The sequence below is a fragment of the Sciurus carolinensis genome, chromosome 17, assembly GCF_902686445.1.
Source record: "Sciurus carolinensis chromosome 17, mSciCar1.2, whole genome shotgun sequence".
Classification (NCBI taxonomy): domain Eukaryota; kingdom Metazoa; phylum Chordata; class Mammalia; order Rodentia; family Sciuridae; genus Sciurus; species Sciurus carolinensis.
Genome location: NC_062229.1, coordinates 4,557,300 through 4,581,797, shown reverse-complemented (window position 1 = coordinate 4,581,797; position 24,498 = coordinate 4,557,300). Strand labels below are relative to the sequence as shown.

Here is a 24,498-nt window from a genome sequence, read left to right as displayed (position 1 = left end):
ACCCAAAGGCCCTTTGTGGGTTTATTGTGGGATACTAAGTGTATAAATTGACGTAGAAGTGACAAGTTGACAATGTTTACTTGTACCGTCCAATGTCATGGATTTCCTCTCCATTTTCCCAGGGGTTCTTTGCTATTCTTAGAAATGTTTTGTGATTTTTTTTCTTTAGACACAAGCTACTTCTTGTGAGCATTGTTCTTAGGTTGGCTGGCTTTCTGTCCCTCCACCCCTCACCTCCCTCCAACATTCACCCACCCACCTCCAGTGTTCACCCACCCATCTATCCACTCAGCTATCAATCTGTCCATCCATTCATCTGTCCATCCACCTACTCAGTCACCCATCTGTCTGTTCATCCATTTAGCCATCCATCTATCTTTACCCAGCCATCCACCCATCCACCCACCCATCCATCCACCCATCCACCCATCCACCCATTCATTCACCCATCCACCCACCCACCCATTCACCCACATATCCATCCATCCACCCATCTATCCACTCAGCTATCAATCTGTCCATCCATCCATCTGTCCATCCACCTATTCAGTCACCCATCCACCCACTCATTCATCCACCCATCCACCCATTCATTCACCCATCCACCCACCCACCCATTCGCCCATTCATCCACCCAACCACCCATCTATCCACCCACCCATCCACCCATTCATCCACTCACCCACCCGTCCACCCATCTACCCATCCACCCATTCATCCACTCACCCACCCGTCCACCCATCTACCCATCCACCCATTCATCCACCCATCCACCCATTCATTCACCCATCCACCCACCCACCCATTCACCCATTCATCCACATATCCATCCATCCACCCACCCGTCCACCCATCCATCCATCCACCCACCCATCTATCCACCCACCCATCCACCCACCCACCCATCCACCCATTCATCCACTCACCCACCCGTCCACCCATCTACCCATCCACCCATTCATTCACCCATCCACCCACCCACCCATTCACCCATTCATCCACATATCCATCCATCCACCCACCCGTCCACCCATCTACCCATCCACCCATTCATCCACATATCCATGCATCCACCCACCCGTCCACCCATCCACTCATCCACCCATTCAGCCAGCCATCCAACTACTCACTGATCATCTTTCCACTCATCTATCCATGCATCTCTCCAATATGAGATTTTAATTTTTTAAAAAAGCATTTAAATTGATTATTTTCTAGAATAGGGGATAGGGATGATCTTTTATTGAGTGCTTACTAGTTGCAAAAGGCATGCAGTTGATTCTCTTCAATTTTCTAGCTCTGTTATCATAGTGTCTGCAGATACGAATGGTTTGCTGCTCTTTGCCAACAATTATGTCAGTTGCTGCTTTTAATCTTGTTACAATAGGAACTTCCAGAACAGTGTTAAATGACAGAGTTGTGTGGCTGGGGCAGGCTCGCGTCTGAGTGCAATGCCTCAATTGTTTTGCTGCAGAGGATAATTATATAATTGTTAATACTCTTGACCTTCCTGTTTTTAGCCTTGCTCAGTAAATGGGGTGTGATCATGAACTCCTGACTGTCTTGTGGAGCCAAGAGATACAAATGACATTTGTCCATTTATGAGAACAGCAGATCCATTTTGGTGAGTTGTTAGCTGTAAAATAGCCTTTAAACTACCATCCGGGTTTGCAGGCAGAGTGACGTGTGGGCCTCCTGTCACCTGAAAAATCTCCATGCTCATTCTGGTTTGGCTTTTCCATGGAGGTGCCGTGGGCTCCAGGCCGGCTACGCTCCGTACCCTGGGTCCTCACTGAAGTGAGGGTGGGTTTCAGAACCGTTGTGCACAACAGTGGTCAAAGTGTCTTTCTGAGCCCTCAGGGCTGAGTCTCGTGGACCTGAGAGAGGTCCCAAGGTTGGGACAGTCGGGTCCAGGTTTATCCGGCAGTTTCTCTGGGTGACGTCATCTTAGTTTCTGTGTTGAAATAGGACCTTAGTGTGAAGGTACCGATTTCAGACTAGCTGGTTTCTGGTATGTTAAGAAATGACCCAACAAAAACCCTTTCAGGATGTAATGTTAATCCTTGGTGAGACATGTCAGTTTTCAGCCAAACAAAAACAAAACAACTTATGCTGATGCTGTATTTTCCTTGGCGGGGGATGCTTTTCAATCCGTGACTTTGCCTGACTCGATGGAGAAATTATTTCATAACGTGCGAGGGGATGTGCAATATCTGCTGGTCCTCTTGGTGAAAGGGGAGCCCTGTGGCTGGAGTCACACAAAGCTCTCACGTGCCGTCGAAACCCTGGTGATCTTTAGGCAGTAAGGCAGCTGCTCTGGAGGAAGCTTGTCACACATGGCTCTTTGTCCCAGGGGGACCACAGTGGCAAAGAATGAATGTGTTAATTTTTCACACCAAGTGTATGGAAAACAAATGAAAAACGAACATATATGCTGGAAGACAAGCTGTTCTAGAAGCATCCTTGTTGAGCACCTCCGGAGCGCAAGTCCCAGAACACCGGATACTTTGAGGAGGAGAGGTTTCTGTGTGGCCCTGGGGCTGGCTTCCTTGTTTTATTGGTTTCCAAGGTAAGATTTGAACTGTTTACCAAAGGAAAATAGTGTAATAAGTCTCCTCTGGCACATATATTCCGTGTCCAAGTGGAACCATTGGAATGTTGCTCAAGATTTGCAGAATCAGGCTGGAGGGTGTGTGTGTGTGTGTGTGTGTGTGTGTGTGTGTGTCAGACCAGCCTGAGTGATTTTTATCAGTGTTTTTGCGGCTTGGAAACCTGTTTGGAGTGGCTCAGTTTTACTCACATGGAGGTAGAATTGTGTGGTGCATAGGATTTACCTCCCATTTCAGGCGTGTGTGCGCGTTTGTGTGTGTGTGTGTGTGTGTGTGTGTGTGTGTGTGTTGGAGCCAGCTGTTTGAAAGAGGCATCTTTGCCCCAGACTTTGCGTTGAGGTTAGAGGCATCGAGGTGTTGTCTCGAGGAGGCAGAGAAAGGCAGCAGCGTCTGGTGGTGGGGCAGGGTCTTTCCCGGGACTCCAGACACACGGTGGATGGTTCTCTGGTGTGGCCTTTCCATGCCTGCTGAGGTCTTGAGCAGCAGCTCCCATTGGATGCCAGGCCCCCAGCTGTGACAGGCAGACCTGTCTCCAGACATTACCAAGTATCCTCTGGGGGCTGGAAGCACCCATTTGAGGACCACTGGGTCAGGATGATGGGACGCGGGGTGGGGGTGAAGGAGTTAAGGATGCACAATTTCAGAATGCCATACTGAAGTCGCTTGAACTGCAGCTGCGGGGGGACCACCCGCCTGTATACACGCAGCAGGCCAGAAAGATTCTTTGGGGAGGGGCGTCCTTCACATTCCAAGGTCTGGAAACGGCCTTGACCACCAGAGTCTGCTGCTTGAACAGACAGACTCTTTGAAGTAACGCTTCTTCCACAAGCTTCCGCAGCCCCTTCCCCATGTCCTGACCCCCCTGAATTCACTACGCTGGTCCAGAGACCCATCGATCTGTCCTTCTCTCATGAATTTGTTCTTCGTCTAGAAAGGCTTTGCCTGTTTGTTCAGACTTCACGTCTTACGAGGATCCCCACGTGCCTGTAAAATTCATTCAACTATTTTGCTTTCCTCTAGTTAAGCAGCTCTCGTATTGATTGAGTTCCCAGATCTGGTCAGAGAGCCCACAGAAGAGCTGAGGGGAGGACCCCCGTGTCACAGGGGTCTCCTCTGAAGACATTCTCTGCCCCTTTTTGGCTGGTACTGGGGAGGGAACCCAGGGTTTCACGCGTGCTGGGTGAGCTCTCTGCACCCTCAAGCTTCTGTGTTTTGAGACAGGGATTCACTGAGTTGCAGAGGCTGACCTTGAACGTGCGACCTTCTGCCTTGGCCTCCCAGGCAGCTGGATTGCAGGCAGGGCCACCGTGCACCACCCCGGTTGCTGTGCCCGTTCGTGTGGTGCTGGGGTGGAACCCACGGCCTCACATGTGCTAGGCGGGCGCTTCATCCGAGCCACACCCCAGCCCTCGTGCCCCTTTCGCAGCAAAATGGAAACCAAGAGCCAGTTGTCGGGCACCTGTGTGCACCTGTCCGTGGCTTGGCCTGGCGCTGCCGTTGCCTACTGATGGAGAGCACTTCCGTACCCCTAGGAGACCAATATGATTTCAGTCAGCCATTTGAATGGAGGTGGGTTTATGTGTTTCCCAGATGCTGGGCTAGGAAGTGAGGACGTGGCAGTGAGGTCCTCTCTCACAAGATGTCCCTTAGACATGGAATCAGTGACACTGTACACTGGAGAGGCACAAATGCATTTAGTTCAGGGCAGGGCTGGGAACTGGAATACCCTTAAGCCGATCTGGGAAGGGAACTGCTGGTCTTTTACCCCAAGAAATCACCTTATTCCTAGGATGGCAGCTGACCCACAGAAACATTGACTGAGCCTCTTGTGGTACCTTGGCCACTCACTCTGCTGTGTGACTACAGTTAGGTTGCTTGGCCTCTCTGTGCCTCAGTTTTCTCCTTCATAAAATGGGGGTAACAGGAGAGCCTAGGATTATTGGGAGGAATAAATGGTTAATAATTGGAACAGTGCTCGGTGGCACATGGGATCGGCCTCTCCCTTCCTCTGCTGTTTTGGTGGGGCTCTCCCTGCTCCCTCCAGCCTCCCAGTTCTTTCAGCTCTGGGTTTCCCCCTCTCTTGGTGCAGTTTGGCTGAAGGCCATCCTCTGTTGGCCAAATTCAGAGACAAGCCGAGCCTGGGTGCTCTGTAGGGCTTCGAGTCATAGCCCGTGCCTCTAAGAAAAGGGCTCTGGATTATTTGTGCAAAGCCCCTGCCTGTTTGGGCGTAGTGGGGACCGTCTCTACTTTCAGCTACGAGTGTCCCCGAACCCCACTCTCCGTGTTTAACCCGGTGCGTTTCCCAGGACCCAGCGCTTCGTGGCTCCTCCATCTGCGGGCAATGGCTGCACTGTCATCCTCGGGCAGTGACCGTGTCTTTTTCTGTGTGTTCTGTTCCTCTGGTGGAGACGGGGCTTGGTCGCCTGGAACGTGGGGCCTCTGCTTGTGGAGGCTCCTCGTCCCGGGGCCGCAGGCCCAGGCGCTTGGCACTCCGGAGCTGCCCGCGAATGGGGCTTCAGAGCTTCCCTGTTCACTTCGCCGTGCGCCTGTCGGGGCTCCAGGTCGCCGAGGAGGACGGAGTGAAGACCCACATCAGCTGGTTTGCACGTGTTCTAAGACCTTATCTTTTTTTTTGCTTGATTTGTGTGCTGGTCTGTTCTTGTGGCTCTGAGGAGGAAAACTGAGAAACTGGGTTTAAAACGGTAAAGAGAACATCAGATTCGGGGCTTCCGAGCACCTGCGAGCAACAGTGTTGGGTAGGTTCTGACCACCAGGCACGTGACTTTCATTGCCAAGGCCTGAACCCACGGTCTGGCGCCGGGACTCTAGCTTCTCCTGCTGTTTTCTGCCTAAAGCGGAAGGGACCTCAGAACTGGGTTTTGGAGGGTGGATAGGAGTTTGCTGAGGAAGCACAGCCTGTGTTGACTTTGGTCTCCAGCTCCTCTAGAATTGGGCAGAGGCCAATGCCTGGAGGCCAGAATTGGGCCTCTGGAGGGACTAACTCATTCCCATGTGCCTTGGACTTTCCGGATTTTAGTATTAAGGGCTCTGCTGCCTGAATCTGTCCATCAGTCTCAGGCAAACCAGAACAACTTGTCACCCCAGGTTTTGACCAGTGACCATCTTACACCAGAGCCTGGGTGCCCCTTGAGTTCCCGCTCCTCCCTGACTGGTCACCTCTGATGCTTCCTGGGTCTTCCTGCTGGGCTTTCCGCCGGGCGGTCCCTTTCATGATGTGGGTGAGAGTTAAGTGGGGAGCCATGTGTGGTAGCTGGCACGTGGGGATCCCCTTGAGTTTTAGCTGGGGCTGTGCTCAGTCTCTCTGCATGGAAGCCGCCCCGTCCCTCTCTGGAGTAAGCGGCTTCCTGGCCTGTAGCCTCCCCCATGGAAGCAAGAGGGTGTCCCCAAAGGCACAGCGACCTCTCCCCACGGTAGGGGTGGACACAGTCTCCGTCCCACAGGAGCCTGGTGTGCTGGGTGTGGGTTGGGGAGGTTCACACGTCCAAGGTCAGCAGCCTCCATTGGATACATAGGAAGCAGGTTCAGGATTGGGATTCTGAGCCGAGACAGCTCGAGGCCGTCGGAGGTCAGGGAGGTGGGTACAGCTGCAGCCCAGCCAGCCCAGCTGGGCCAGATGTGGATGAAGACTTCCTTCTCATCCTTTTCCAGGACCCACTGCAGCTGAGCCCCGTCCAGCCCTGCCCATTTGTCCCCAGCCTTCAACCCCGGCTGGACTCTGACCCAGCCTTTCCCCAGTGGGTGTCTAGCAGGACACTGGTGGCAATGAATGTTTGTTAGGTGCTTGCTCTGTGCAGGGCACAGGGCTGAGTCCTTTGTGGGCACTGTTCCACTAGGTCCCCACCACAGCCTGTCCAGTGAGTGTGGCCATCAGTGTCCTCTTCCAGGGAGAAGACAGGGACAGCGTGGGCGGGGTGGCTTGGAGGAGTTGAATCATCTGCAGACAGGGGGTTGATGCTAGGTGTGGTCCCAGAGACTGTGCCGTTCTGGGGGGTGTATGTGCGGGGGACGGACCCAGGGCCTCCGGGCTCAGCAAGGGCTAACCACTGGGCCACACCCCAGCCCCATGTAAACTGTTCATAGTCAGACAGTAAATATTGTTGGCTCTGCAGGCTGCATGGTCTCTGTCAGGACGACTCAGCACTCTTACTGCAGCACCAACGCGGCTATAGACAAGGAAATGAATGGCGTGTCTGTGTTTCAATAAAACTTTATTTATAAAAACAGCAGGACCCTTTTAATGGGAATACAGTTCATTGGATTTTGACAAATGTGTGTGCAGGTGACCACTGACACCATCGGGATATAGAATGGCCACTGCTACCCCAATTCCTGAGTGCCTCTTCTGTAATCACCCCTTGCTTCTACCTCCAGCTCCCCACAACCCCTCCGGTGTTCTCTGCCACTTTGGTCTGCCTTTTCCGGAATGTTCCATCCATAGAATCTTACACCGGGTAACTTTGTTCCAATGTTCATTCATTTTTGAGTGATATTTGGCAGACGCTGCATATTGTCGGACCAAACTGTAAGAACATGATTGGACTCTGAAGGTTTTCTTTTTTTTTTTTCAGCCCTTGCACAGTTAGGCACGTGGTCTCTCACTGAGAGACACCCACCCCTTTTTGTTTTGAGACAGGGGTCTCACTGAGCTGCCCCCACTGGCCTTGTTGAAAAAGTCAAAAGAAACACGTCATTAATTTTAACAATAGATTTTATTTCACTTGGTATACTAGGCCCTTCATATCTGTGGATTCTTCTGCATCTATGGATTCAAGCAACTGCGGATCAAAGATTCAGAAAAAAGAAACCACATCTGCGCTGAGGGAGTCTTTTCTTGTCCTCATTCCCAAAACGATACAGTGTAGCAACCATTTACACAGCAGCTTACACTGTTAGAACCTGAAGTCACCCGGCAAGGCTTCGGAGTGACAGGAGGAAGCACCGCGTTCCATGCATCCCTTTATAAAAGGCACTTGAGCATTTGCAGATTTTGTATTTGGGGGAGTCTGGGAACCAATCCCTGGCTACACTGAGGAATGACTGTGAATCTAAATTATCATCAATTCAATATGTAATCAATTTGAAAAGCATGAACGAGATACTAGAAATGATACGCCCAGGCCTGACGGACCACAGCCCGACTGCCTACCTCACGCTGCCAGTTGTCAAAATGAAACAGGGTTTTGCCCAGACCATGCCCACTGGGGCGGTTTTTGTATTTAAAGTAGTTGAGCTTTGGGCCAGAATTCAGTGCTTAGTTGCGTTTACCACATTTCACGTGCCGAGTGTTAGCAGGTGGCTGCCAACCTGGATGGTGCAGGTATAGAACATTTCCAGAAAGTTCCATCAGACAGAGCACTAAGCCATCCCTGTACCCCATGCAACTGCGGGGCAAAGAGGGACGAGGGGGGACATAATGATGACGGCCGGCACTGGTTTTTGCCTGTGCCCTGTGCGCTGACCTAGGAAACCAGAAGGCAAGGTGGCAGGTTTGAAGATGCAGAAGCTTTTCTGCTTGCTGTGCAGTTCTGGTCCCACCCTGGATAAGGGGCCATGCAGGCTGGAACCTTCATTGCTCTGATATCTGGGTCTGCATGATGTCAAGACATCCCATTGTCCCCTGACCAACTGCTTGTTTCCTCCCCCTGCTTCCCCGAGCCCTCCAGGGGTGTATTTCAGATGCTAGATCCATGGTGTTCGTAATGGCAGTGCTGTGTTTCATTCTCTCCGAGGTCCTTGTCCTGGAGTCTCCGGACACTGGCCTGTGTTCCTGCTCCCCGGGAGCAGGTCTGTCTTTGCTGACTGGTTTTCAGCCTCTCCCCTGCAGCACCGCAGAGGCTTTTGCTCCCTTGAGCCCAGTCCTCCCACGGGGGCCGCTTGAAGCCCCTGGAGACCTGGCTGGCTGGATTGTGGATGCTGAGAGGACCTGGGCAGGAGAGCTTGGTCAAGTGGAGGGACTGTCCCACCCAGCAGCCTCTTGGATGCCAGGTTTCCATGTCATGCTTGGAGACTTAGCTGAGTAGAAGACATGTGGGAACTCCATATCAGTTTTGCTGCCTTTCTGTGAGAGATGTCATGTGGTGACTGCTGCTGGACGCTCCGTGGCTGGGGGTGTGGGCAGGGGCAGTGGGTGCCCCAGGCCCGTCCAGGCCCTGTCCATGCCTTGTGAGTGTTGCTTCACCCTGCACCAGGCTCTCTGCAAAGGTGATTGGGTTAAGGATCTGGAGATGGGGGATTATCCTGGATCATCTGGGTGGGCCTGATGTCATTACAGGGATTCTTTTAAGGTTAGGAGGGGTGTGGGGGGTGGTCAGGGAAGGCCGTTTAGAGAGATAACCCCCACCACCCACTGACACCTGTGTTTGGGCCCTGTTAGACTCATTTTAGGCTAGGCACCTCCAGAACTATAAGAAAATAATAAATCTGTGTGGTTTTCTATGTGTGGTTGTTAGCTATGGCTAATAGACAGAGGGAAAACCCAGCTTTGGTCCTGGAAGACCCCGCTGTGTGGGTCTCTGGCCAGGGCTGATGGGTCGGGCAGGGGTGCTGGGAGAGTGGACGTGGGCCCCAGCGGCCTCGCTGGGCGTCCTGGAGGACTGCAGGGGCTCCCTCAGACAGTGGCAGCTTGCTCCTTCCCAGCCCCCTGGACACTGGGGCCCTGCCCCCCGAGCCCTGAGCCCTGTCCCCACTGGCTCCTGGCCGTCTGTGGTGTATATTCTGCCACCATGCCCCTCTGCATTTCCAGCCACTTCCTAAACAGGAGCTGTCTGGTCTCTAGAGTGTCAGGGAGGCCCAGGACCCCCAGCAATATGCTGGCTAGGGTTTCAGAGTAACGGTCAATAACACCCACCCTCTGTATCCCTGGGTCCTGCACCTCCGGGTATGCAGAAGAGAAAAGACTGTCTCTGCTGAGCAGGTGGAGGCTTTTCCCTTGTCATTCCCTCAGTGATGCCAAGTGCAAGCCATGTCTGCAGCAGTGTCATGGCATTGGGCTTTGCAGTCACCCAGAGATGACTGACAGCGTACAGAGGGGACGTGAGGTTCCAGGCAAAGACTCCACCATGTCGTAGAAGGGCTTGAACATCTGTGGGTACCCGTGAGGGTCTTGGAACCCGTCACCCGAGGACACTGAGGGACACAGGTACCCGTCTTCTCCACCACTGTCCTCTAAGCTGGACCCTGAGATCAGGACCCGTTTCATACCCATTGACTCCCCACCCACCGCAGGGCCTTGTGGTTTGAAGACCTTTGCAGAACGAAGCTGGGGGAGCAGAAAGGGAGGCTGGGGGCGGGTAGTGCCAGGTGCTCTCTTCTCTAAGGGAAGCACTGTGCTTCCTGCCTTTCTCGCTCTCTTCCGAGCCGGGCCGGAGTGGAGTGGGGAGAGGGTGCCGTGGCGTGGGGACAGCCAGAGGCCCCGCCTGGACCGGGAGTCTGGGAGATCAGTGGTGCTTTGAGAGTGATAATTTCCACCAGATATAGACAGTGACAGAAGGGGATAAATACGAGGGACCGTCACCTTTCCTGGTGTCCTCACTCGATGCATATGACAATCAGGATGAAGCCAGGGAGGGCCTGAACTGACCTTTGTTCCTGAAAATGAGTGTGGATTTTGGAAGTCATGCTCCTGGGTCTGAACCTTGGTTCTACCATCTCCTTACTGTGTGACCTCGGGATTTGCTTAACATTTGTTTCCCTTTTTATAAAAAAGAGAGATAGTTGAGTGCAGTGGTTCATGCCTGTAGCCCCAGCTACGCAGGAGGCTGAGGCAGGAGGATCCCTTGAGCCCAGGAGCTCAAGACTGGTCTGAGCGATATAATGAGACGCTGTTTCTTAAAGGTGTGTGTGTGGGAGGGATAAATAGCAGTCCCTGCCTAGCAAATCACTGAGTGGGTTAAGTAAGTCAGTGCTTGCAAATCTTCCAACATGGTTCCACCCCCGTTGGCTATCTGTGGGTTCTAGCTGCAGCGGATTTAAAATCCCCAGACAGTGCATTGAAATCTTGCATAGGGATAATGGGGCCACTGCCATGCCTTTGTCTGTCCTGGTAAACACCACCGAGAGGAAGGAGGACCTGGGGACCTGGGGCCAGGGTAGAGAGACCTGGGCCTGCTCCGTGACCGTGACCTTGGGACACCTTTTAGCTTTTAACTCCAGTGCTAACTGCCGGTTCCCCCTGGTCAGGCGGTCACAGCCCAGGCCTCGTGAGGCGTCGGTTGGCTCCCGGCTGCTGGATTCCTTCTTCAGCACATGTTCATGGAGGGTGGGCACAGGGGGAACCTGAACCAGGCTCCTGGGAGGAGGGACGCACAAAAGACCTCGGAAGAAACCAGGTTCCCGACCCGGGGGAGGAAGGAGGGAGGGCGTTGCTTCCTCTGGGGATTCGGTTCCTCTTGCGTTTCCTCTTGAACCTGGCTTGCTTCTTAGACTGAATTTTACCCCTTTTGGGTTGAGTAAGTGATTTTATTTCCATATATCATCTTCATTAAGTTGTCTTTCTTAAAAGCCGTTTGTTAGGAAGCTCATCAGTGGAATGTAGACGGCCAGCCCGTGAGCGTGGGGAGGTTCAGGTGTCTCTTTCCTACATGTGAGCTGTTGTTTCCTTTTTAAACTCCTACCTTCTCAGTGGTGCTGGGGACGGAACCGGCGCCTCTTGCATGCTGTGCTTGTGCCGTGGCCAGAGCTGCACCCAGAACTCAGGCCCTCGCGAGCGCGTCTCAGAGGCACAGAAGTCCACCTTGCTGCCGCTTGCTCCGCTACCCCACCTTGGCTTCTGCTTACGGGCCGTCGAGTGTACCGGTGCCTGTTGGGCAGGCTTCACTTGGTCACGTGACATCAGGTAGCATGGTCTGCTTATCCAGGATTTCAGATTTCCTAGCTGCTTCCGACACTTCAGCACCTTTAAGTTTCTGATCAGCTGCTAAGTAGTAGGGATTGTTATCAACCCCCCACCCGCCCCCTTGACAGATGGGGAAACCGAGTGCGGCCCAGGGAGGGAGCTCACTTGCCCACCTTCACCTTTGCCCATTAAACTTCAGCTTTGCCTTTGAACTTGGTCTGCCCGGTCTCAGGATTGAGCTCTTCGCTCCAACTGTCATGTGTCTTCCCAGAGGCTCCCCTCCACTCCCTTGGGAGCCCCTGGAGTCTCTGCCGTGTGTTTCCAGCTGTCCACCCGAGGCCAGTGGAACTCGCCACATCTCCAGGGTATGACCTACTGGGTGGGGGCAGTGTCCTGGGATCGTTTTGACTCCCAGGTGTTGTCTTGTGGTCTTGAGCAAAAATGAAGTGCTGGAGATACACACAAAAGAAGTGGGAAGAATTTCCTGGAAGACAGGAGGTGTGAGCAGAAGTTAAGCATTAGGAAGCCTCGGTTTGAACATCCGTAGTGTGGACTCTGAATGTTAAGGACACTGGAGCCCAGCTCTGGCTATAAATCCCAGCTCCATCCACAACGTCCTCCAGCTGTGACCTTGAGCCAGTTACTGAACCTGCTTATCCTTCCTCTGCAAAATAAAGATAACCGAGAGGATCTAGCAGGTGTGGTCGGCAGGACAGTGCACGTAGCTCCCCAGGCAATGTCTGGTGAGGGGCCAGCCACCATGATTGCTCCTGGAGTGATTTTTAATTTTTTATTTTTCCTAGTATTTGTTTATTTATTGAAGGACTTAAAGAAAATTCACACACAAAATCATTGGAATGTGAAACAAAAGGGTACTGTGATAATTAAATCAAGGTAAATTAGTGTAACCTTGAGAAGCAAAGTACAACTGAAAAACTTTAGATCATTCCAAAGGTAATAATTCATCAAGAAAAAATATAAATTTCCAGTGGGAGTAATAAATAGATTTGTTCTTGTTTGATAAATCTCATTAATGAAAAAGTAGAGTAAATAATGTGACCACACTGAGAAAATATTCAAATCTCTTGCTAATTGAACATGAACTACTGCCATCTAAAAAGATAATAGAAATCATAGTATTCTACTATAAGGTCAGAGACACAAACTGGTAATATGTACCATCAGTTCGAACAGTATTCAAGATTAGACACCGTACCCAAAAAAGTGTTGGAAATGTCCTGAAACCTTAACATGAAACTTGCCATTTTATCCACGTCTAAGTGCGCAGGTCAATAGCTGCGGCGCCTTCACAGGGCTACGCCGCCGTCCCCCCCTGGATCTCCAGAACTGCCTCATCCTCCCAAACCAAAGCTCTGTCCCTGTTCAGAACTATCTCCCGTCCCCTCCCAGCACCTGGCCCCCACCATGGTGCTTCCTGTCTCTGTGGATCTGACGGCTCTTGAGACCTCCCAGGAGGAGACCCCTGCAGTCTGTGTCCTTCGGTGACTGGATGATTTCAGTGAGCCTGATGTTCTCAAGGTGCATCTGCACCGTGGCATGAGTCAGAATGATTTTCCTTTCTAAGGATGAATCACATTGTGCTGATCCATTTTCCATGGATGGTTCTGAGTCTTAAATCCCAGGTTTGCCTAGGCACATTGCACAGGTGTGTCCAGACCTCAGGTAGCAAAAGGATGTTCCATAACACACAGAGTAGAAAGCCTTGCTTTTGCACCCCCATCCCTGGTCTAGACTGTCTTTGTAAAACCAGGTAACCCAACTTGTTCCTCAAAACAACCCTGGGAAATGGAATAAAAGATGGCATATGCAGTTGCTCCAGTTGGGCGCAGTAGTGCAAACTGGTGGTCCCAGCAGCTGGGAGACTGAGGCATGAGGATCATAGGTTTGAGGCCAGCCTTAGAAACTTAGCAAGACACCATCTCAAAATAAAAAATGAAAAGGGTTAGGGGTATAGCTCAGTGGCAGAGCTCCCCAGGGTTCAATTCCTGGTACCCAAAAGAAAAGAGGAGTAGGAGAAAGAAGAGGAAGAGGAGGAGGGAGAGGAGGAGAAAGGAGAGGAAGAGAAGGAGGGGAAAAGGAGAAATTACTCCCAAAAACACCAAATGAGGTCAGAGCTTTTGCTACCGACTCTGACGTGCTGTTCGACTTTTTCTGACTGAAGTTTTTCCTTGTTGGATTTGGGTTGCTCCGGGTGTTGCCCTTCTTCGTGGGTAACTTTAGCAGCCTGTGCGCTCTGCTGTCAAGGATTGCAAGCTCTGTGTGGCACTGGCTGCTGAAATCATCCCCTTTCAGACACTCTCGTCTTGATTCACAAAGACTCTGAAAGGAAGAATCTAGCGCTGCCTTCCTTGGTAAGAGAAGCAAAGGGAAAATGGATACTCACTAGTAATTCTTTGCACACTTCACTGACAGTGGATTTCTGTAGTGCCTGTAGAAGTTTAAGCCTCCTCCACCTCTGTTGCAGGCCTGTGTTCTAAACCCTTGTGGATGGGCTGGGAACCTCCCGTGCTGCAGGAGTTCACCAGGGGCTCAGGCTGAAGGAGGGTGGCAGAGAAGCAAATGGAAATGTCTCTCTGAGTCTGTCCAACTGTCACGCTGGAAGCGTCACGAGGTCAATGCCTGCAGGCCTGCTGTTGCTGTTGAAGTGCTCAGCAACACGGCAGGTCCTCCACGCAGCCTGGACAGGTGCATGGGGGGCGGTGGGTGCCACGCAGGTGCCCTTGGGGGCTGAGCTGGAGTCTCAGGGCTCGGGGTTCTGAGATGACTAGAAATCGCAGTGTGACTACAGGAAGCCTGGGCAGCGGAGCCCAGAGTCTGATGGACAGATGCTATTTCTGCTTCTTCTGCGCTCATGATCTCCCCCTTCGCCAACGGTCTCTGCCTAAGGTGATGGTTCTCACCCAAGGGTGATTCTGGAGAGGTCTGAGACATTTTTAGTTGTCCCAATTAAGGGATTCTACTGGCACACAGTGAGTAAAGACCAGGGATGCTGCTGGGCACCCTGCAGAGCCCAGCACCGTTGTCACCACTGAGATCATCTGATTCCAAATGTCCACTGTGCTGAAATCAATCAAGAAATGCACCTCTCAAACAACAGTGATGTTGGAGTTGTCCATCCCAGATCTTTACTGCTGAGTCTGTGACATGGGAAACTGCCCAGGGTTGCCAGGCATGGAACTGACAAGGATAGAGGAAGAAGCCGGGGTTGGGGATGGGGGCTGCCCCAGATGAACCCCTCCAAAGCTCTGCTTGGCAGAGGAAGTGTTGCCTCTTGCCCAGAGCATCTCCCTCGATAAGCTTTGTGGACTGTTCCAGATCGCATTGGGGGACATTCCTGCTCTGCAGTGCTGGCTCCCTGGCTTTCTGTCTGTGGGAGAGGCAGCACCTGCTTCTCTTTACCCTGACCCCGTGGAAGTGTAGTTGTGCATGTTTTGGTTCATGAGGGGTCACTCGACTGGGCACTCGACTTTTGTTGTTGGTCAATTTAATTTGTTACTCATAATAAAATCCGGAACTCACCTGGCTCCAGGAGACCTGGGTCATTAAAAATGTTGGCTGGAACTAATGTCCTTTTCAAAGACTGGCTCCCTTGGAAAAGCCAAGGATGGAATAAAATCTTTACCTGGAACAGAAGTGCTGGCAGCTGGAGGACAGGATCACCTCCTGAAAACCAAATTCAGCTTATTGCTCAGTAAACCAATAAGCTTAGCCCAAGGTGACAGCCCCCCAAACCTCCGAATTGCTTGGGTTTATCAAGAGCAGTCTGACCAATATCCCTGGATGGGAGCTTTAGGCATGGTGTTTAAGGAAGCACCACAAAGTTCACCAGCACTTTAATACTGGGTCTGTTTTATTTTATTTTATTTTTTTTGTGCTGGGGATCCATTCCCGGGCCTTGTGCATGCTAAGCACATACTCTGCCGCTGAGCTACATCCCCGTCCTGATGTCTTATTTTTAAAAATCAAAGTGAGTGCTAGAACACCCACGGCGAACAAAATTTTGATATTTTATGCATCATGGATTTTTTTGGCCCGAATTTTGATTTAAAAAAAAAAAAAAAATTACACAGAAATAGCATTTATCTGGATGACTGACTGACTGCTGCCTTAAATGTGCCCAGGGCAAGTGCCTCCTCCCTCCTCCTGGCTCCTGCACTAAGAACCTGGGTAGTTTCCTCAGACCATGTGGCAAATAGGGAAACTGAGGACCAGAGTTTAAGTTCCACTCTGGTGGTCACACGGTGAGCAGATGGCCGAGCCAAGACTTGAACTGGAATAGTTAAAACTCTTCAGAATTCACACTTTCCTGGCTCTTAGGTATTTGCCAATTTCCTAAATCTGTGTGTGTTTCAAGGGGACTGAATTTCTCCTCTTAATTTCTTTATGGAAAGGAAATAGCCCTGTTTCCTTTTAGCTTTTAAGTTCTTGAATGAAATGACGGCCACAGGATCAGGACCTGGACACTTGCTGCTTCCTGTCTCTGTGGCGCTGAGACTCCGGTGGCCTCCTGGGTGGGTCCTGCCATGTGTCCCTTTGCGCCTGGCTCACGTCACTGTGCACAGTGTGCTAGGGTCCATCCGTGTGGTGGCGTGGGTCAGGACCTCCTTTCTGTTCGTCTGAATACTCTGCGTTGTGGGTATAGACCACTTTGCTTTTCCGTTCGTCCTGGTTTTTTGAACAAAGGGCATATCTATGTGTGTAAGGGTCAAAACATTTACGAAGCGCAAGGGAAAGTACAAAAGGCCCTTTCATGCCAGCGCCCTCCCTCAGAGGCCCCGGCCCTCGCAGATTCTTGTCCCTGGGAGGCCCGTGCACGCCTGCGCACAGACGCCACGCGCACCTGCGCGCTTCCTTTTTAGCTTTTTCTCGCTTTCTCGCTGCGCTACTCCCTGACTTCCTCTCTCAGTAGTACGTCTTGGACATCATTGTGAATCACATTTACTTTTACGGCCGTGTCCATTTGTGACCATCGATTTATCTAGTCCTCAATCAATGGACGTTTCCAGCCCTTTGTCATTATGGACAGCATTGCCGGGACAGCCCTTTGCTGGCGGCCCCAGCACTTTGGCTTTGGGGCGATTTCCCCGAGTGCTGAGCGCACTGGAGAACCTTGCCCTTTGCGGTGGAATAGGGCGGAGGAAGCAGGATTCAAGGATGGGGTGGGGGGCGTGGAGCACAGTCTTTATTTTTAACCTGTGTGCTTTCAAGTTATTTTTATCCTGAAACCCACGTGGCTCTTCAATGGAGTTAGATACACGACTTTTATGGAGTTGATTTCAATGTTTGCACACATGTAGGGGCGGAAGCTGGAGGTTTCAAATAAATGTGTGGCTCTCGAAGGCTGCGTGGGGCAGGTGGGCGTCGCCGTTCGCCGGTCTCGCAAGGCTGCTTGGAGGACTGGCACCTTCCTGAAAGTGGCGTGTGGGTGGATCGCCAGGCGCCCGCTCCGAGTTTCAGGTTGGGTTGCACTTGGCCACCCTCTCCCTCCACAAACTTGGGGCCCTTTTCAAAGTCAAGGGGTCTTATGTTTGGAATGGTTATGTATTTCTAAACCATTTAACCTGTAAAAACCGTGCGACTATTTCCATTGGAGTCCTGTCTTTTTGTCATTAATGATGCATTTGGGTGCTGTGTGCTAATCCGTTTTTCCCATAAAGGAAGGGATTTGTAGTAACACATGTGTTCTCTGTGGCAAAATGGACTGTACTTCATTTCCTAGATTATAGCAGAGGCTGACACCTGGTGTCGCCGGTGGCCAGCCATGCCTGGGCAACCTTAGTTTTGTCCCAGGCTTCCACACTCAGTGACTTGTCCCAGGCTCGCTTTGGGCTGGCAGAACTCCGCCTAGGTGAGGACATCATTGACGACAGGAGCCACCGTTTGTACAATGGGGCTTTGTCCTGGACTTTGGGGTCTGCAGGGGAATAAAAGCCACGGGCAGCCTGCACACTCCACGGGGTGTGTGGAGCCCAAGAAACACACCTGCGAGCAGATGGACAGGATCATGTCAGGTGTCCTTGAAGTCCACGGAAGAACTATGTCAGGATGACAGGCTGAGGCAGCAGGCAAGGGCTGCCTCGGGATAGGGTGCCGGGGGAGCCCCTCTGAGGCTAGACCAGGAGGACAAAGGGGAAGCCGTGGCGCGAGGACCTGGCGGCAGTGACTTCTGCACGGGCCAAGGTGCTGAGGTGGCGAAGGCAGGCCTGGTGATTTTAAGGAATGGATTTCATTGTCCAACTGATTGGTGCACAGAGTTTAGGGACGCTGGTGGCCAGCATTATTACTTTAGTCCACAGAGGATTGTGGACTTTGTCTGGCACTTGCCATAAAAACAGGTGCTGCAAATTTTAATTACCGTTCGCTTAAATTTGTCTGCAGCGCTAGGGAGCCCAGTGAGGCCTGCGTGCTGCCTGGCTGGTGGCTACGGTGAGGACAGTGATGAAGGGACATTACCTAGCTCAGAGGAAGGTCTCAGCAATGCTAGTTCCCCTTCCCTTCAGATGTAGAAGTGACGAGGAATCACAGCTCACCAGCTCAGTGGGTCTTTGAGATGGGAAGGGCCTCTTACCTGGCAGAGAGCCACCTCCTGCTGTGGCCCCTTGCACCAGTCCTTCAAGGTAGGTGGCCTAATGCTTCTCCATTTAAGAAAGGCTCAGGGAAATGGAGTCTTTGGTCAGTGCATGCCAGCGTCAGGCAGAGTCCACCTTGGATCTGTCTGATTCTCTGACCTTAGCTTCTGACCACGGGCCATAAACGGAGTACCAGTGGGGCCGAGGAGGGCCGGGCCTCACGTGGAGGTGCTCTCTCAGGCCAGCTTTTCGTAGTTGTAGCTGCTCCCTCTTCTGGAGCTCTCCTGGAGGGGTCCTGGCTCTTGCATGGTGCACTGGGCTTATCTTGGCCCCTCCCACCCGTTTCCATGGAATCCCTGCTGCTGGTTTCTCACATGCCTGAGAATTGTTTTCTCTGAAGCTGGTCAAGGTTATAACACTTGGTGTATGTGTGTGTTTTAGACCCCGTTTTTCTAAAGTAAAGTTTCTATTTGGATATTGCTGTTTAATTTTCCACGAACATTTTTTTTTTTTTTTTTTTTGGTTGCTAAGGGAAGTGCATTAAATTTTATCTCTGCATCCTGTGGGACTCTCAATAATGGGCCGCTGGCGGGGTGGTGGTGGTGGTGAAGCATAGGAAGGAACTTTGGAGGGGGGTTTCAAATGTGAGAACCAAGGAGTGCCTTTGATCTTTGTACTTCAAAGGGGAAAACTCAAGGTGAAGTGGAAGTGGGTGTGAGGAGTCTGCCCAGGAAGGCTGAGCTGGCAGTTCCTCCTGGTGGCCACATAAGGGTTGCGTGGCACAGGATCAGTGGTACCTCAGAGGGGGTTGCTGTCTTTGCCTCAGAGGGTGGATGTGTTTTAGTTGAGACTGCAGCTTTATTTCTCTCTGTGAGAATTTCCTGCTCTCTGACTTCCTTGAGCCTATCGGGTTGTGTGTGTGAACTTAGCTACACCTCCTGCTTTGGTCTCAACTCATTTCAGTTTGAGCCCAGATTCACTCGAGGCTCACGTTCCCAACTTTTCCAACATCCCATAATCACAGGCCTCTGGGAAGAGCCTTCTCAATCGCCCTCAAATTATGGTTTTCTTAGGAGGCTATTAAATCTTGATTTCTGAGAGGAAAATTGGGCATTTTGTGTTTTTCCTTTCAAGCCTGAATGTTCTACTACTGTGGGTGAGCCCTTCTAGAAGTTTCCAAGTGGTTTCAAAGGGCATGTAGGTGTCATTGGGAATTGTGGTTATTTTACGACATGGTATTAGGGGTTCAGAAAAGAGCAGGTTGCTTGTTTTATTTAGATCCTTGATGACTCTTTGGGCTGTTACTTTTGGGGGAAGAGATGAGTGGAAGGTGGGCGGGGACAAGAAGAGATTGTGGGTTGTTCTGAATGGACGTGCAGAGCTGCCTGCCACCTTTCTGGGCTTAATTGTGGGTCCTGGGGGCACAGACAGTGGGGTCATTTCCACGCCTGCCATAGAGCCAGTGTGTGTTTGCATTTGTTGAATGGAGTGTAGTGGGGATGGCTTTCCAGCGCTGGTGACCGGTTCAGGCCACCAGAAAGACCAATCAGGGCTGATTTGGGAGTGGCCCACAAAAGTGGAAATGGACACGGTTTCCTCAAGAAAACCTCAAGCAGAAGGAAATGGAAGATGCTTGGTGTGTACCTGAAATCTGGGCACTTGGTCCATCCAACCTGGAGCTCCTGCCCCAGGGGGTAGAGGAGGTTGTTAGCACTCCTCTGTGGAGGAATCCAGGCTGAGGGATGCCGTGTGGAACAGGTGTCCTGCTTCACTGCATTCCGGGACTCACATCAGTCCAGTACTATTACAGTTCTTCTGTGTATGTGGAAATCGAGGCGCAGAGAACAGTCCTGTGATCAGGAAGTGCAAGCATCTGCTCTACGTCCAGGTCTGCCTGACTCCGTCGTTCCGGGCACCCCACTCTCTGGTGATTAAGGGGTGGATTCCAGGTTTGATGACAGAGCCTTAGGAGAGCAGCAGGGGTAGAAGTTCTCTGATCCATGCTCTGGTTCCCACCCCAGGCCTGGCGCTGGGAGCCTGGGAGGTGTGACTGACTGTCCGTCCATCTGTCCCTTAGCTTGCTTGCATAGCAAGGACAGAGGCCCAGCCATTACATTGACGTTTATCTGTCTGCATTTGCTGTTGAATGCAAGAAAGCAACATTTTGACTTTGATAGAGTAACTTGCTGAGGAAATTAACAGCCCAGGCTTAAGAGCAGGGTTACAGTTTGTCACTAAACTTCCTTGGGCACCCTGCACCTGTTTTTCTGTGTCTCCCTTTCAGGCTGGGGAACAGTTGCAGTTACCAGCTTGTATCTGGAACCTGCCACTTTTTTTTTTTTTTTTTTTGCTTTTTTTAAAATTGTAAACAAATGGGATACATGTTGTTTCTCTGTTTACATGGCGTAAAGGCATACCATTTGTGTAATCATATATTTACATAGGGCAATGTTGTTTGATTCATTCTGTTATTTTTCCCTTCCCCCCACCCCTCCCACCCCTCTTTTCCCTCTACACAGTCCTTCCTTCCTCCATTCTTGCCCCCCTCCCTAACCCTAACTCTAACCCTAACACTAACCCCTCCCACCCCCCATTATGTGTCATCATCCACTTATTAGCGATATCATTTGTCCTTTGGTTTTTTGAGTTTGGCTTATCTCACTTAGCATGATATTCTCCAATTTCATCCATTTGTCTGCAAATGCCATAATTTTATCATTCTTTATGGTGGAGTAATATTCCATTGTATATATATTCCACAGTTTCTTTACCCATTCATCAACTGAAGGACATCTAGGTTGGCTCCACAATCTGGCTATGGTGAATTGAGCAGCTATGAACATTGATGTGGCTGTATCTCTGTAGTATGCTGATTTTAAGTCCTTTGGGTATAGGCCAAGGAGTGGGATAGCTGGGTCAAATGGTGGTTCCATTCCAAGTTTTCTAAGGAGTCTCCATACTGCTTTCCAGAGTGGCTGCACTAATTTGCAGCCCCACCAGCAATGTCTGAGTGTACCTTTCTCCCCACATCCTTGCCAACACCTGTTGTTGCTTGTATTCTTGATAATCGCCATTCTAATTGGGGTGAGATGAAATCTTAGGGTGGTTTTGATTTGCATTTCTCTTATTACTAGAGATGTTGAACATTTTTCCAAATGTTTGTTGATTGCTTGTAGATCTTCTTCTGTGAAGTGTCCATTCATTTCCCTAGCCCATTTGTCGATTGGATCATTTGCATTCCTGGTGTAGAATTTTTTGAGTTCTTTATAGATTCTGGAGATTAGTGCTCTCTCTGAAGTATGATTGGCAAAGATTTTCTCCCACTCTGTAGGCTCTTTCCTTGCACCGCTGACAGCTTCCTTTGCTGAGAGAAAGCCTCTTAGTTTGAATCTATCCCAGTTATTAATTCTTGCTTTTATTTCTTGTGCTATGGGAGTCCTGTTGAGGAAGTCTGGTCCTAAGCCGACATGTTGAAGCTCTGGACCTACTTTTTCCTCTATAAGATGCAAGGTCTCTGGTCTGATTCCGAGATCCTTAATCCATTTTGAGTTTAGTTTCGTGCATGGTGAGAGATATGGGTTTAGTTTCATTCTGTTGCATATGGATTTCCAATTCTCCCAGCACCATTTGTTGAAGAGGCTATCTTTTCTCCATTGCATATTTTTGGTCCCTTTGTCTGGTATGAGAAAATTGTATTTATTTTGGTTTGTGTCCATGTCCTCTATTCTGTACCATTGATCTACCTGTCTATTTTGGTACCAATACCATGTCGTTTTTATTACTATTGCTTTGTAGTAGAGTTGAAGATATGGTATTGCGATACCCCCTGCTTCGCTTTTTCTGCTGAGGATTGCTTTAGCTATTCTGGGTTTCTTATTCTTCCAAATGAATTTCATGATTGCTTGCTCTATTTCTGTAAGGTATGTCATTGGGATTTTAATTGGAATTGCATTGAATCTGTATAGCACTTTTGGTAGTATGGCCATTTTGACAGTATTAATTCTTCCTCTCCAAGAACATGGGAGATCTTTCCATCTTCTAAGGTTTTCTTTAATTTCTTTCTTTAGTGTTCTGTAGTTCTCATTGTAGAGGTCTTTCACCTCTTTTGTGAGATTGATTCCCAAGTATTTTATTTTTTTCGAGGCTATTGTGAATGGGGTAGTTTTCCTAATTATTCTTTCCAATGATTCATCACTTATGTATAAAAATGCATTAGATTTATGTGCATTGATCTTGTATCCTGCTACTTTACTGAATTCACTTATGAGTTCTAAAAGTTTTCTGGTGGAATTTCCTGGTTCCTCTAAGTATATAATCATATCATCAGCAAATAGGGATAGTTTGAGTTCTTCTTTTCCTATTCGTAGCCCTTTAATTTCTTTGGTCTGTCTAATTGCTCTGGCTAGAGTTTCAAGGATGATAGTGAATAGAAGTGGTGAAAGAGGGCATCCCTGCCTTGTTCCAGTTTTTAGGGGGAATGCTTTCAGTTTTTCACCATTTAGAATGATATTAGCCATGGGCTTAGCATAGATGGCCTTTGCAATATTAAGGAATGTTCCCACTATCCCTATTTTTTCTAGTGTTTTGAGCATGAAGGGGTGCTGTATTTTATCAAATGCTTTTTCTACATCTATTGAAATAATCATGTGATTCTTGACTTTAAGTCTATTGATATGGTGAATTACATTTATTGATTTCCTGATGTTGAACTAACCTTGCATCCCTGGGATGAAACCCACTTGATCATGGTGCACTATCTTTTTAATATGTTTTTGTATGCGATTTGCTAAAATTTTGTTGAGAATTTTTGCGTCGATGTTCATTAAGGATATTGGTCTGAAATTTTCTTTCCTCGATGTGTCTCTGTCTGGTTTAGGTATCAGGGTAATATTGGCTTCATAGAATGAGTTTGGGAGGGTTCCCTCCTCTTCTATTTTATGGAATACATTGAGAAGTATTGGAATGAGCTCTTCTTTAAAGGTTTTGTAGAACTTGGCTGAGAACCCATCTGGTTCCGGACTTTTCTTTATTGGTAGGCTTTTGATGACTTCTTCTATTTCATTACTTGAAATTGGTCTATTTAAATTGTGTATGTCCTCCTCGTTCAGTTTAGGCAATTCATATGTCTCTAGAAACCTGTTGATGTCTTCGAAATTTTCTATTTTGTTGGAGTATAGATTTTCAAAATAGCTTCTAATTATGTTTTGTATTTCAGTCATGTCTGTTGTGATAGTTCCTTGTTCATTCCAAATTTTAGTGATTTGGGTTTTCTCTCGTCTTCTCTTTGTTAGTGTGGCTAAAGGTTTATCAATTTTGTTTATTTTTTCGAAGAACCAACTATTTATTTTGTCAATTTTTTGTATTGTTTCTTTTGTTTCAGTTTCGTTGATTTCAGCTCTGAGTTTAACTATTTCCTGTCTTCTACTACTTTTGGTGTTCTGCTGTTCTTTTTCTAGGGCTTTGAGCTGTAGTGTTAGGTCGTTTATTTGTTGAGTTTTACTTCTTTTATTGAATGCACTCCATGAAATAAATTTTCCTCTAAGTACTGCTTTCATAGTGTCCCAGAGATTTTGATATGATGTTTCTTTGTGGAACCTGCCACTTTGTAGCTTGACTAAATCCACTGGATAGTGCTCAGTGATGGGGACAGCAACAGCACATGGTTTGCTGCCTATTAAACTTTTTAATTAAGAAACTAAGACTGCACCCGGCAGCCCGTCTGTAAAGGTGAAAAGGGTTTCCAGGACAGGTCCATGGTGCAGAGAAAAACCTCCCTCTGAATAAATCCCGACAGGAGGGTGAGGGCGTGGTCATTGCTGACCTTGGTTTGGGAAACACGATTTCTTTGTGGTTGCAGTATTCATGTAAAAGAATACACTTTTTATCAACGCACTTTCTTCTCACCAGGGGTTGAAATGCTCCAGCCTGATGTGGAGGCATCTGCAGGCTTTGTTTTTCTTTTTGCATTCTCTTTTGTGCACTGGGGCTCTCAGCAGCCTAAGTGGAGGTGGAGCCAGGAAGTTTCAGGTGTAAGAGTTGCTTGCTCAGGTAGATGGAGAGCTGTGAAGTGGATCTGAGTAACTGGAGAAGTCAGAGGATCCAGAGGCAAAGGGGCAAACACATTCTTTTCTCTAGTTGAAATAAACAACTTTTGCCCCAATCAGAGAACACCATCACTATACAGATGGGAAGTGCCCCCAGGAACCCAGGCTGCAGGCTAGGAGATGCACACAGAGCCTCTTTTCTTCTACAGTAGAGAAGAAAACAGTCATTTTGGCTTTAGGAGCCAACTCAATCAGGAAATAAGCCAAAAAAAGCTGCCTCCCTTTTGTCACCATGGAATTTGCAATAGGTGTATTTTCATTCTGACTTATGGTTCTGTTTCATGGAGTCTCTACAGAAATTCAGTACATTCCAATGTTGATTTTTGCCCTTGAGGAGCTGA

At 49.4% G+C, this 24,498-nt stretch overlaps 1 protein-coding gene across 5 annotated transcripts in view; it reads left to right on the top strand.

The window, feature by feature from the left end:
- The window catches only part of Insr (insulin receptor), a 132,957-nt gene that overhangs the window by 48,172 nt on the left and 60,287 nt on the right, over positions 1 to 24,498 (top strand). The window contains exon 1 of one of the 5 annotated variants that reach the window (XM_047530738.1): positions 19,802 to 19,941. The exons of the other annotated variants lie outside the window; for them this stretch is intronic. Within the exon in view, the coding sequence (XP_047386694.1) occupies positions 19,875 to 19,941 (67 nt within the window). The 5' untranslated portion in view covers positions 19,802 to 19,874. Of the gene's footprint in view, positions 1 to 19,801; positions 19,942 to 24,498 lie in introns of those variants that run through there. 5 annotated transcript variants of the gene reach the window in all.